Source organism: Microcaecilia unicolor, chromosome 4, assembly GCF_901765095.1.
Source record: "Microcaecilia unicolor chromosome 4, aMicUni1.1, whole genome shotgun sequence".
NCBI lineage: Eukaryota > Metazoa > Chordata > Amphibia > Gymnophiona > Siphonopidae > Microcaecilia > Microcaecilia unicolor.
Genome location: NC_044034.1, coordinates 356,848,396 through 356,863,245, shown reverse-complemented (window position 1 = coordinate 356,863,245; position 14,850 = coordinate 356,848,396). Strand labels below are relative to the sequence as shown.

The window sequence follows — 14,850 nt, the reverse complement described above, 5'->3', positions numbered from 1 at the left end:
TTACCAAGAATCCCTTTACTCAGGGCCTGCAAACACTGCATCTTCAACATCCCCCTACCCTGGCCAACTCAGAGAGTAGAAAACGTGACCTGGAAACTGAAATGTTCTCTGCATGGAATGGCAATGCTCAGTGTTGCCACTCAATCCATCAGGCTGGCCCTGAATGTACTGCGTGCTTGGTCGTTCATTAAATACCTAAGTAGATCTGTAGGAAAAACTCCTGCACTGGACTTTGATCTGATTTATAATATAAATGAGCCTGGGCAGGGCCGTATCTAGCAGCACGGATAAACAGAATTCAGGTTTGGATTGCAGATTACTTAATGCAATTATTGCTTAATCAGTGAACTTTTAATGAACTTTTTTTTTAACAATCCAGATCATTGATAAGCTGCTATAAATAGAGTCAGGTCACCCTGGTTTTGATCCCAAGTTCAAAAACGTGATGCTTGGTTCCATTCTTACTGGTTCTTGAAACTCATAAAAGAGGTGTAGAGAAACAGAAGTCCACTTGGTCCTAGTGATACTACGGAAAGTCGGAAACACTTTTAAAACAAATAGGAGGAAATATTTTTTTCAGTCAACGAATATTTAAGCTCTGGAAATTTTTGCCGGAGGATGTAGTAACAGTGGTTAGCCTATCTGGGTTTATAAAATGTTTGGACAAGTTCCTGGAAGAAAAGTCCATAGTCTGCTATTGAGACAGACATGGGGAAGCTACTGCTTGCCTTGGGATTGGTAGCATGGAATGTTGCTACTATTTGGCATTCTAGAATCTTGCTATTCTTTGTGATTCTGGAATGTTGCTTCTATTTGGGTTTCTGCCAGGTACTTGTGACCTGGCATGGTCCCTGTTGGAAACAGGATACCGGGCTAGATTGACCATTGGTCTGACCCAGTACGGCTAATTTATGTTCTTATGACCATCTGGTGCACAAAGGGGTCCTTTTACTAAGGTGTGCTGAAAAATGGCCTGCGCTGGTATAGACGCGTGTATTGGATGCGCACAGGTCCATTTTCAGTGCACCTGCAAAAAAGGCCTTTTTAGTTTGCCAAAAATGGACATGTGGCAAAATACAAATCAGCATTGGGCATTCTGTCTTTGAAGAGTGTTAGATTAAAATCAGTTTTCGAGGGTTCCTTTCGGTTTTTGGGAGCACCTTATTGGAATGCCTTACCTGTGATCTTGAAAACACTATCCTCTTATTTACTTTTTATAATACTATTAATGTTTTTGAGTGTTTTTTTTTATAACCTGTCTTTATTGTTGAGTATTTTTTTTAGATGTGAACCGCTGTGAATCCATTCTGGAATAACAGTTGGTATATAAGACATAGATAAGATAAGATAAGTCAAGATAAGATAAGAAGCGGAGGCAAAATGATGATCACAGGGCCACTGCTGCCACTCCTGTGACCAGGAAGGAGGAGGAGGTTTGCTGATGTCGATCAATGCTCACAGAAACAGGAAACCCAGCACAGGCTCTGGAAGGCAGAGTAGATATCCTGGGAATCTCTCATTGGGATCTCTCATAAGTCTCCTGGCCCCTTTGCCATTCTCTCAATTAGGGACGGTGAAATCCAGTCCTAAAACAGAGATGGTAATGGTACATTCCAGTCACCCCTTTGGTTTGACAGAATGTGAACTATACCGAGAAAGGGGTACAGAAAGAATCAGACGAGGATTGTTTTGAATTCATCATCAGTACAAAATAGAGACAAGAAGACCAAAATGAACCCCGTCTACGTTGAGGGGAGAGGAATATGTCTGCAGATGTATTTGGGCTCATGAATGGCTTTCAGATGGCATTCAACAAAAGTTTGCATCATCTCGATGCAGGGGCAGTGAGTGAACTCAGGGGACAAGTCTACACTACACAAACCAGTCTTAATATCTCTGTGGGAAGGAAGGGAAAAGTCAAGAGGCTTTCTTCAGTTGTAGCAGGAGAAGGACCTGCTTCAAAAGAGATTTCATATGGGATAACATTCAAGAACATTTTAGAGAGGAAGAGCCTTCTAGTTTAATTTTCCCCCTCCTATTAGAACTCTGCCCTGTCCGGCTATTCCAGGTCAAAGCTAAAGAACTGTAGACAGTCCCTGCCCTCTCCAGCAATTTTCACTCCTCTTCCTCCTCCTCCTTCCTGGTCACAGGAGTAGCAGCAGTGGCCCTTTCCTAGTCGAGAAATGGAGTTACATATAGTAGATGACGGTAGAAAAAGACCTGCATGGTCCATCCAGTCTGCTCAACAAGATAAACTCATATGTGCTACTTTTTGTGTATAACTTACCTTGATTTGTACCTGTCCTTTTCAGGTCACAGACCGTGTAAGTCTGCCCAGCACTATCCCCGCCTCCCACCACTGGCTCTGCCACCCAATCTCGGCTAAGCTCCTTAGGATCCATTCCTTCTGAACAGGATTCCTTTATGTTTATCCCACGCGTGTTTGAATTCTGTTACCGTTTTCATTTCCACCACCTCCTGCGGGAGGGCATTCCAAGCATCCACTACTCTCTCCGTGAAAAAATACTTCCTGACATTTTTCTTGAGTCTGCCCCCCCCCCCCCCCCCTTCAATATCATTTCATGTCCTCTCGTTCTACCTCCTTTGCATCTCCGGAAAAGTTCATTTGCGGATTAATACTTTTCAAATATTTGAACATCTGTATCATATCACCCCTGTTTCTCCTTTCTTCCAGAGTATACATGTTCAGGTCATCAAGTCTCTCCTCATACGTCTTGTAACGCAAATCCCTTACCATTCTCGTAGCTTTTCTTTGCACCGCTTAAATTCTTTTTACATCCTTCGCAAGGTACGGCCTCCAAAACTGAACACAATACTCTAGGTGGGGCCTCACCAACGACTTATACAGGGGCATCAACACCCCCTTTCTTCTGCTGGTTACACCTCTCTCTATACAGCCTAACAACCTTCTAGCTACGGCCACCGCCTTGTCACACTGTTTCCTTTCTAAAAATATTTTAATCTGTGACCAGCTGTTTCCAGTCATAGTGGTATAGTAAATGTGAATAAAAAACAAAGAAAGAATACAGAATTAAGTAGAGAAGCAGGGTAAGTGGAGTGAATGTATCTATTATTGCAACGATTTGAGCAGATGTGAATAGACTTTTTAAAACATAAATACTTGCCACACATTCTACATGAAAATAAAACTAAGGGGCCGATATTCAGACCACGGGAGTTAGACTGGCGAACTCCTGTGGATGGTGCTGTAGTGGACGTGAATTTTAAAGATTGCTTTTCAACTCGGCCTTGACCAACAAGTGTACTCGGGGTCTGTATTTTTGATTAGAAGTAATTCTGTTTAAAAATGATTAACTTTGATTGTGTGAAAATAAGTTGGAATGTAGAAGATAAGACACAGCTCTAATTAATTTGGTATGTGAAGGGAGAGGTGGAGCCTGTTTTGAGTTCAGACTGGCCACCTGGACTGACAAACATGTGACCACATTCCCACAGTATGGCTTGTTTACCTAAACAGAGAAATTCTCAAGCATTCTGTAATTTTCCTTAGCTCCAAACATGAGTTCTAAGCCTAATAAGAAAAGGGGGGCCTTTTACAGTGAAGCTGGAAGCTCATCTATGGATGGACACATTGCATAGAACCAGACTCCTGGTCAAACTCCGGCTTCGCTGAAAAAGGGTCTTCTCTCAGCTGATGTAAAAAACCTGGATGTAGAGATTAAGGACCAGTGATGGATGGATGTATATTATAGTGTATTATTGCTTCTTTTCCTGGTCTAGAAACTCCTAGCATTGCTTGGATGTAGGGACCAGTGATGTAGTGATTGTTTATAGGTATTGTTTCTTTTCAGTTATAATCATTGTATATAGCTTAATCATTGTATATATATAAATCATCGTGTATCTTAGATTTTAGAACCTCTAATAAAAGTCTCATTTACCTAATATGAATCCAAAAGAATCCACAGTAATTACTAAGTAGTCTGTGTCAGTAAAGCAGGCTGTAAAACCAGGACAGAACAGATGATGAGCCCGGAAATTCAATGCTGGGCCATTTCCTGTGACCGGCATTGAATATCCGGGTTATTTTTGGCCGGTTTGAAGATAACTGGCTACACTGATATTCAGACTTAGCCGGTTATCTTTAAACCAGCCAAAGATATCCCTCGTTTTCACAGAGTCAAATATAGCCACTAAACCGGCTTAAAAAATCGGCGGATAGCCGGTTATATCAGTCAATATAACCAGCTACTTGCTAGCCGCTATATATTCTATATATGGCACCTAGATTTGTATGCCAAAATCCAGGTGCATTCTAAAAGCATGTGTGTAATTTAATTGGCTCAACAAGCCAATCAGCGCTTTAAGCAGCACTTAACAAGCAATAATGAGCACACTGATTGAGAATAATTGCAAGTTACATGCACAACTCAGTAAGCCATTCTATAATGAACTGTGCCTAAATGATGAAGCGCACAGTTCAAAATAAATGCATGCAATTCAAAAGGAGCATGTTTATAGGCATTTTGCGGGTGTTCCAAAATTTACGCGTGTAGTTATAGAATATGACCCAGTCCACCTAAATGTACGTGCCGGGATTTACGCCAGATTTTCATTGGTGCAGATTTAGGCACGATGATATCGACTAAGCGTATTCTATATACTGTGAATAAATCTTAAAGAATACGCTTAGGCAAAACTGAGTTCCGCACGGATTTTTAAGGCGCCATATATAGAATCTGGTCCTCACCGGGGATATTCAGTGGTGGATAGCTGGTTATCCCCTGTTGAATATCGTTCTGTCTGGTTAAATAGCGCTGAATATTGGGAGATAAGTCATTTGGAAAAGTATAGTTGTACCATAAAGAGGGTACTTCTGTAACAGAGCACCAATATATAACACTAGCTTAACCAGGCGTATATGTCTGTTTGCACTTAGGCGTCAGCCCTTATGTAAACCATAGAGATGGTGAAAATGTGTGCATCTATGTTCTAGAGATACACATGTAACTAGGGTTACCATATTTTGTCCCCCAAAAAGGAGGACACATACCCCGCCCCCACCACACAACCTGCCCGCCCCCTTTCACACCCCGCCCCCTTTCACGCCCTTGCTCCGCCCCTGTCACATTTTTCCCTCCCCCCTGTCACACATCCCGTCACCCCCCTCCCAGTCACCCCCTCCCCTTACCTTCCTACTGCCCTGGTGGTCTAGTGACCTCTTCGGGGCAGGAAAGAGCCCCCTCTTTCCTGCCCGGAGCGCTGCCCTGCATGTATCCTTCCTGTTGGTGATCTCAGCGCCGATTCAAAATGGCCGCCGAGAGTTGAAGTCTTGCGAGGTCACTTCAACTCTCGGCTGCCATTTTGAATCGGCGCCGAGATCACCAACAGGAAGGATGCATGCGGGGCGGGGCTCTTTCCTGCCCCGAAGGTTGAAGAGGTCACTAGACCACCAGGGCAGTAGTAACAAAGGGGAGGGGAGACTAGCAATCTGCCCGTTTGTCCGGATTTCTGGACAAACGTGCAGATTGGCAAAACTACTACTACTAATACTACTTATCATTTCTATAGCGCTACTAGACGTACGCAGCGCTGTACACTTGAACATGAAGAGACAGCCCCTGCTCGACAGAGCTTACAATCTAATTAGGACAGACAAACAGGACAAACAAGAGATAAGGGAATATTAAAGTGAGGATGATAAAATAAGGGTTCTGAACAAGTGAACAAGGGTTAGGAGTTAAAAGCAGCATCAAAAAGGTGGGCTTTTAGCTTAGATTTGAAGACAGTCAGAGATGGAGCTTGACGTACCGGCTCAGGAAGTCTGTTCCAGGCATATGGTGCAGCAAGATAAAAGGAACGGAGTCTGGAGTTAGCGGTGGAGGAGAAGGGTGCAGATAAGAGAGATTTACCCAGTGAACGGAGTAAATCCGCCCGGTTGCCCGAACATGTCCTCAAAAAGAGGACATGTCTGGGTAAATCCGGACATATGGTAACCCTACATGTAACTTCTAGTGTTCGATACGTTATCTGGGGAAATCTGTATATGCTGCCCAAAATTAGGTGCTGGGATGATCTATGCCAAGGTGGTATTCTGTAAAGGGCGCTCTGCATGGAGCAACCTTTACCGAATACTAGCTTAGCATGCATTTTGCGCCCAACTTTGGCACTTATGCCTGCCAAAGGCCAGAGGCCTGGTTGAGACTGTGTTTATTGAATGGAGGAGGTTTTCCAACTTATGTTCCTGGCCCTTTAAAGTAACAGGCCTCAGGACTCAGATAAATACTTATTTTTGCTTATATCCGGTTATCTGGCTCAGTTCTTCCACAGGCCCATCCTCAACCCTTGCTCACGGTATCACATGCAGATATATGCAAGTATTCTAAACATTTATGCACATAATCAGTGTACAATTCTTAGTTCCTACTTTATAGAATTACCCCCTAAAAGTCAAGGTGAAAGATTTCTTCACCCCAGGGTCTAGCAGTTTAATCTTCACTCTTATTGTAAAGGAGTGGGGTAGCCACAAGAGGGCCTTGGGGGACTGGGCCTCCCAATTTAGGTTCAAGCCCTTCCAAATTTGCAGCACCACACAAACCCTGCCAGTGGAACTGTTCATCCGCCTGCGGCCTGCACTTTCCCTGGGCTGTTTCCACCATGCTGGGTCTTCCCCATACCACTTTACACGTTCAGTTTTCATGAAACTCAACATGCACGGGGATTGGGGGGGGGAGATGTGGGCCTCTCCCATGCATGCTCAGTTTTGCAGAAGCCAAGCATGCGCTAGGGAGAGAAAGGGGGAAGCCCGGTGTGGTGGTGGCGGCTGCTCAGGGAAAGAGCAGTTAAAGGATCACTTCCACTGGCAAGGCTTGGGGTTAGGGTTACCATATGGCTCCAGAAAAAGGAGGATGGATTTAGCCAGCCGGGTTTTACTTCCATTGCTTTCAATGGAAGTAATTGAGCCAGCCGGGTTTTACTTCCATTGCTTTCAATGGAAAGCAATGGAAGTAAAACCCGGCTAGCTCAATCCGTCCTCCTTTTTCTGGAGCCATATGGTAACCCTACTTGGGGTCATCTGCCAGTTCAGGTATGTGGGAGTCACGGGGGGGGGGGGGGGGCAGGGCAAAGAGCCAGAGGATGGGGCAAAATTTTGTGCCCGTCCCTCCCCATGTGGGCCTTTCCAAGACGTGAGGTCTGGCTACACCAAGGAGGTTTAATAAGACAGGAGATGGCGGGAGCCTATCTGACCCGTTCTGTGGGCTGAAGCCAGTAGGCAGAGCTTGCTGCCATATTGAGTCACCCTTACCATTTGTGATGCTATTTTATTTTTGTTACATTTGTACCCCGCGCTTTCTCACTCATGGCAGGCTCAATGCGGCTTACATGGGGCAGTGGAGGGTTAAGTGACTTGCCCAGAGTCACAAGGAGCTGCCTGTGCCTGAAGTGGGAATCGAACTCAGTTCCCCAGGACCAAAGTCCACCACCCTAACCACTAGGCCACTCCTCCACTGTTCCATGTAGAGGTCGGCCCTTACAGATCACCAATGTGGCTGCGCAGGCTTCTGCTTCTGTGAGTCTGACGTCCTGCACGTACGTGCAGGACGTCAGACTCACAGAAACAGAAGCCTGTGCAGCCTTCTACATGGAATGTTGCTAGTGGAATAGCAACATTCCATGTAGAATCTCCAACAGTAGCAACATTCCATGTAGAATCTCCAATAGTATCTATTTTATTTTTGTTACATTTGTACCCTGCACTTTCCCACTCATGGCAGGCTCAATGTGGCTTACATGGGGCAATGGAGGGTTAAGTGACTTGCCCAGAGTCACAAGGAGCTGCCTGTGTCAGGAATTGAACTCAGTTCTTCAGGACCAAAGTCCACCACTCTAATCACTAGGCCACTCCTCCATGCCATACTCAATATTGAAAACAATAGCAAACTTGTGAGGTCTATAGTTTTGCATTGTTTCTGTTAGGAGGGGATTGTGGGGGTGTAAAGGGAGTTGGGGGGGGGGGGGTTAGGGAGTTTTCAAGGGGGAAGAGTTATATTGAAAATGTTTTTGTCATTGCTCAAGAGTTTGTTTGTTATTTGCAAAGCTGTATTGTGGATTTCAGTGCTGCGCTGTATGCCTTTATTTTTGCTTATGATGACAATAAAGATATTTCTACATAAAAACAATAGCAAACGTTCATAACTGCCTATGAGTAGGTTTTTTTATTTGACAGCTTTTAAAATTTATTTGAAAGCATCCCATATGTAAATATATATCATGTAATAAAATTAAAAATCACTAAAACAGCATAAAAAAATATTTTAGCTGGTAGAAACAGCACAAATAAACTCTCTATATTACCATTTATTTATTTGTATCTCACATTTTCCCACTTATTTGCAGGCTTAATGTGGCTTACATAGTACCGGAGAGGCTTTGAAGTCTCCAGTGAACAAATAAAGGTAATGTTGTGATAGGATAGAGTAGAACTAATTACTACTCTAACCGATGAAAGGTTATTCTGTTCTGACGGTTCCTCTGTGTACGTCTGTATGCGCACAAGTCGGCACGTTTTTGTAACTAAGATTAAATAAAAATGCGCAGACCTGAGCAGGCGAGGGAAGAGCAGGAAGGAAAGATTTAAGGATGCAGCGGATAGTTTGTTTAGGGCACACCAATATGGCGGCTGCACGGGGGAGACTGCTTCAATTTTTTGATGTCATGCCGTCTCCTGCCTTATTAAACCTCCTTGGGCTACACAGCTGCTGTAAAAGACCCTTAAGCCTGTACATGGACTAGCATGGCACACCAAAGCAACCAAGGAGTCTATAAAGGTGTTGTAATAACTTCTATTTATTCTGAATTGAAGATATAAAGGTTCTCTAACAAAGCTGGACTTTGCAACTGAAGAAACACGACTCGACACGGCTGTGTTTCAGCATAAATGACTGCATCAGGAGTCCATAAAGCTAGAATGCTATAAATCATAACTCATGAATTGATTATGAACTCAAAACAGTAAGCAATTGCAAATGGACCAGAGATACGTTACTCTGAAATAGCTCCAGCTACAGCAAACACAGTTTAGGCAAAGCTAATCAATTCATGATTTGTTGCCCATGAGGCTCTTATTCTCCTTATTTTCGATCTGACACCAAGGCAACTTACACAATTTGAACAAGAGCTACATTAATTAACATATATTTAGCTAGGCAGTAAGGTTTGTGCAGCCAGACAATTTTCATTTTACACTTTTTTCCATGTTGTTTCCAGGAACGTTCATTTTGGGGTTTTTTCCCCTTATGGCCTCACAAAAGCAATGTTGTTAAGAGTGCGCAGTCTTTCCGAAGAGCAAAAAAACCATGGCATTTTATGGTTTTTTTTTCTGCACGTTTTCATTTGCCATTGAGATGACACGACATAGGAAAATGTAATTCACATTTCCTGTTCTTTCAAATGAATGCATATCCCTGCCAGATAGTTAACCTGTGCATATATCTCCATGCCTGAAAATGAGCTTGGTTTTTTGCTTGCTTCAGATCACAAGTGTAACTCTGCAGTTAAACATATTTTGTGTTTTCATACTTATTCTACACACAGTAAGTGCACTGTTTATAACTGCCAGAAACCTTGCATCTAACAAGTTAGTTGGAACACTCAATCATGCTATAGAAAAACAGTTGGACTCCCGGCTGGGGTATACGTGATGATATCTCATTCCACGTACATCCCTCCCTTTTCAGAATTTTAGATCTGCCCTTCACCATCCCATAATGATACATTAAGATGAGGCTTACCCATCCCTTACCTTTCAGCGGTGCACTTAGAATGAAGAAAAGAAGGACTCCAGAGGATGTAAATGCCATGAAAAGTCTCCTGATTTTGCCAACACAGCAGCACCATGGCCCAGAGGACACCATTCTAGGAAAGAAGAAAGGTCTCTTTAAAGATGAGGGATACTCAAGCTGTCACAAAAGTCAGGCCAGTCACTTCAGAAGGTTCACCCACACTTACTCTTTTCTCCTGACAACCCAGCAAGGTTATTATTAACTCTGCCTGCTGGATATTTTGAGCAATTCTATGAAGGAGAGTGCTAAACCCACCCAGGCCCACCCAGCTGCAGCACCATACTGTTCTCTTCCCCCCTTTCCCCCACAGCGTCCCAGCATCTGCAGTTTGGTCTCTGAACCCCTTCCCTCCCCGGTATCAGTACAGGTGTCCTCGGAACCTGTAGCGATTCACTCCCGCTGCTTACGCCGGCCCCGCAGGCTTCCATGTGCCACGTTCCACCAGAAAGGAAACGGGCAATGACATCAGCGAGGGCGGGACATGGCACATGGAAGCCTGCGGGGCCGGCAGAATGAATCGCTGCCTGTACCTGACATCAGGGAGGAACAGAGTTCAGAGACAGGAGCACAGATGCCGGGACACCGCAGAGGAGAGGGAGAAGATGTGGGGTAGGTGAAAAAAACCCTCTTATGTTCTTACAAAATATCTCCAGGAAGATATTTGTAGCGTGTGGTTGGGGGGTGGGGGAGGGGCACGTGCGCATGGAAGGGCCCATCCAATTTACTGAGTCTGGCTATGTCTCTTTGCTAAATTTGACCAAAGTGTCATGATCCATACTGAGGCCCAGGCTGACTAGATGCATTTAAATGTATTGTACAGGAAAGCCAGATTAAGATAAATGCCTTGCTTTCAATTGTACAAAAAACACAAACCAGGAAAATGTACTATTACAAAAATCACTTTTTTGGGTCAGAGGAGCACCCTCAGAAAAATAAACACCCACGTGATAGTCTTATAAGATCACTAACGGGGAGAGACAGCCCTAACCCGAGTCCCTGAAGAAAGTTAGACTGAAACCCGCAGAGTCGGGCGAACTTTGATATCCAGGGAAGAGCAATCTTTCTGCACGAGAACAAGAATCAAGCAATTACATCAATGGAGCCCTTGGTGTCTGTCATTGGTGGCACCAAGCTCATAAGATAAGTGCATATTTTTTATTTTACCTTTATTATTTCACTCTGGTCAATTGTTGAAGCTGGTTAGTGTATTTATATAGTGCACAGAGTTTTAAAGGGCACAATTGCACTTAATCACAGCAAATATATACAATATCACAAGGAGAGAGAGAGCTACCCAATGAATGAAGTGCTATGCTTCACCCGTTAGTGGTCTTATAAGACTACCATGTAACGTGAGTAACATAGTAAATGGTGGCAGATAAAGACCCCTACGGTCCATCCAGTCTGTCCAACAAGATAAACTCATTTTTCATAGTATGTGATACTTATATGTATACCCGAGTTTGATTTGTCCTTGCCTTTCTCAGGGCACAGACCATAGAAGTCTGCCCAGCACTGTTCCTGTACTAAAAGTTCTGAAGATTCTGGAACCCTAAAGAGTTACAAGATTCTGGAATCCCAGTTAGTAGCAACATTCCATGTAGAACCCCAAGGAGTAACATAGTAACATAGTAAATGATGGTAGATAAAGACCTGAACGGTCCATCCAGTCTGCCCAACAAGATAAATTCATTTACATGGTATTTGATACTTTATATGTATACCCGAGTTTGATTTGTCCTTGCCATTCTCAGGGCACAGACCGTAGAAGTCTGCCCAGCACTGTTCTTATACTAAAAGTTCTGAAGCTAACGTCGAAGCCCCTTAAAATTACCCTCCAGCCCATCCATATCTATTCAGTTACGATCAGGGTGCAGACCGTAGAAGTCTGCCCAGCACTGGTTTTGCTTCCCAATAACCGGTGTTGCCACTCAATCTCTGCTAAGATTCCGTAGATCCATTCCTTCTAAACAGGATTCCTTTGTGTTTATCCCACACATGTTTGAATTCCATTACCGTTTTCATCTCCACCACCTCCCACAGGAGGGCATTCCATGTATCCCTCACCCTCTCTGTGAAAAAATACTTCTTGACATTACTCCTGAGTCTGCCCCCTTCAACCTCAATTCATGTCCTCTTGGGGCAGGGCTTTTTTTGAGGGGGTACTTGGGGGTACTGAGTACCGGCACCTTTTCCATTGTCTGTTAAAATTGATCCATGGACCCCAAGTTTTAATGATAGAGCTCAGGCTCTATACACCAATTCTGTCTTGTCATAGATTTTGTGACTGGTTACAGGGGGCCTGGTTATTATGGGGTGGGTCCCTCTGTGATCACCCCAATCCTGAAGGGTGGCCTTGATCGATATACTCATATCACCCCTCTCCTCAAGTCACTTCACTGGCTCCCGATCAGATACCGCATACAGTTCAAGCTTCTCCTACTAATCTACAAATGCACTCGATCTGCAGCCCCTCCTTACCTCTCTACCCTCATCTCCCCTTACGTTCCTACCCGTAACCTCCGCTCTCAAGACAAATCCCTCCTTTCAGTACCCTTCTCCACCACCGCCAACTCCAGCTCCGCCCTTTCTGCCTCGTCTCACCCCATGCTTGGAACAAACTCCCTGAGCCCATACGCCAGGCCCCCTCCCTGTCCATCTTCAGATCCTTGCTCAAAGCCCACCTCTTCAATGTCGCCTTCGGCACCTAACCACTACACCTCTACTCAGGAAATCTAGACTACCCCAACTTGACATTTCGACTGCCCCAACTTGACATTTCGTCCTTTAGATTGTAAGCTCCTTTGAGCAGGGACCGTCCTTCTTTGTTATTTTGTACAGTGCTGCGTAACCCTAGTAGCGCTCTAGAAATGTTAAGTAGTAGTAATGGCCTAGCATTTGAGTACCGGCACCTTTTTTGCTAGAAAGAACACACTGTCTAGGGGACATGGGTGCATAGGAGCCAACTTTTCAAAATTATTGGGGGTGCTAAGCCCAATGGAAATATCCTCTCCCTGGACACATACAAGGAATTTTCTCAATATTGGAGGTGCTCAAGTACCCACAGCACCCACAGAGTCGGCTCCAGAGCTGATATAAAGTACTAGATCCCTATAATACACTGATTCCTAATGATAGAGTATCCTAAACTTCTGAAAAATTCCTAAACAGCATAAATGGTTGAACACCTGAAAATATTTACTCTGCATTATAGAGCGATTCAGTCCTGCTTTAACACACTATGGGGGAAATCCTAAAAATGATGCTCAAAATTTGGTACTGGAAACAGCGGCTTAGCCACAGGTGGGCCTGAGTGGGCCAGGGCCCACCCACTTAGGGCTCAGGCCCACCCAACAGTAGCACACGCTTAGCGGTAGTTGGTGGAGATCCCAAGCTCTCCCAGCTGAGGACTTCCCCCTGATGGTAATGGAGACGCTACTCTCCACGATACCGGCACCTGCGCACGCTCAGTTTTCAGCGCATGCCTGCTGCAGACTGCCAAGGTGGAAAGAAGCATTTTCCTGCCAGCTGAGATATTTTTTGGTGGTGGTTTTTTTTTTTTGGGGGGGGGGGAGAACATTTCGTGCCCACCCACTTGTTGCCTAGGCCCACCCAAAATCTGTTGTCTGGCTACGCCCCTGGCTGGAAAAGATCGGCAGTAAGCGCAATTCTATAAAAGCTGCATGCTCTTTATAGATTCGGACTTAGGGCCAGATGCACTAAACCTAACGAGCCCACAACTTGCGTTTTAAACTGGTTCCAGCCAGTTTAAAACGCAAGTAGTTTACCGGGGGCATGCACTAAGGGCATTTTCCCTGCCACGGTAGCAGGCAACGAAAACGGAATGCAAATTATTCAAAAGCTATTATAATGAGCTGCACTACCGTTTTTCCGATTCCCTTACCATAGGAACCCTAACGGGAGGTCTGCACCTGTCGTTAGGGCTCCTGTGAGGGAATCGGAAAGGAAAAGGGCCCCCAAAAAAAGGTAAAAAAGAAAAAAAAAAGCAGGGAGTGCATGTGAGGGTTGTCCTTTATGGACGTACACTCCCTGTGCTTGTGAGAGACGTCTTTTTTTTCGCCATTTTTCGCTCTGCCGTTTTTTCCCCCTTCTATTTTGTCTTCGCCGCGCCACTTACCCCTCCACAGCAAAATTTTTCTATTTTCCTGGTTGCCGGAGAATCAGGACGTCCCTTTCGATTATGCACCTCTTCCTGGTCTCTTCAGCCAATCAGAGCGCGTTTCGCTGACGCCAGCTAAACCCGCTTTGATTGGCTGAAGAGACCAGGAAGAGGTGCATAATCGAAAGGGACGACCTGATTCTCCGACTGGCAACCGAGGAAACTAGTGAATGCAAGTGAGCTACAACGAGTAGCTCATTTGCATTCCCTATCGTTGATGCATTCCCGTTCCCTACCGATTCGCTATGGAATCGGTAGGGAACAGGAATTACCAACAACTTTAGTGCATCTGGCTCTTAGTGCTGATTCCTGCACCTAACTTTTGGCACCAGACTTACGTCTTGTGAAAAACACAGTGGCTGCCCTACCCTGAGGAGGCTGCCAGAGGGCGCTCTCCTACAAGGAATCTGTAAAATGCCCTGATCCGGTCGCTAGAGGGAGCTAAACGGGATACACCAGTGTAGTGACCAGAAAGGACAGCTAGGGGGTGCTCATGGTATAGGACCTGTCCTCCCTGAAGAGGCCACCAGGGGGAACTCTCAGAGTAGAAGCTGGAAAGATAGAGAGAGTTCTGGTCCTGGATCTTTCTGGAACCAAGGGGAGGAGCTTAAAGAGGTGAGGAGGATGATTAGCCACCCTATATAGAGCACCCTCCAAGAAGAGAAAGAGGACCAGTGTTGTCAGGTGGGCGGTTTTCCCGCCCAATTGGGCGGTTTTCTGCGACCCGCCGTGGGAAATTTTTGCCCGCAGCGGGTTGCGGTTTTTTGGGCTTGTTTTGGGGTCTTTCAGTGGTTTTTTAAGCGTTTTTTTTTGGGCCACAGGGGCAGGGCTAGTGGCATTTTAGGC

At 44.9% G+C, this 14,850-nt stretch overlaps 1 protein-coding gene across 5 annotated transcripts in view; it reads right to left on the bottom strand.

Annotated features, from left to right (window-relative positions):
* ADGRG2 (adhesion G protein-coupled receptor G2) overlaps positions 1–14,850 on the bottom strand; it is a 186,751-nt gene that overhangs the window by 143,207 nt on the left and 28,694 nt on the right. For all 5 annotated transcript variants that reach the window (XM_030202278.1, XM_030202280.1, XM_030202281.1 and 2 more), the window contains exon 3: positions 9,785–9,897. In XM_030202278.1, the coding sequence (XP_030058138.1) occupies positions 9,785–9,896 (112 nt within the window). In that variant the 5' untranslated portion in view covers position 9,897. The remainder of the gene's footprint in view (positions 1–9,784; positions 9,898–14,850) is intronic.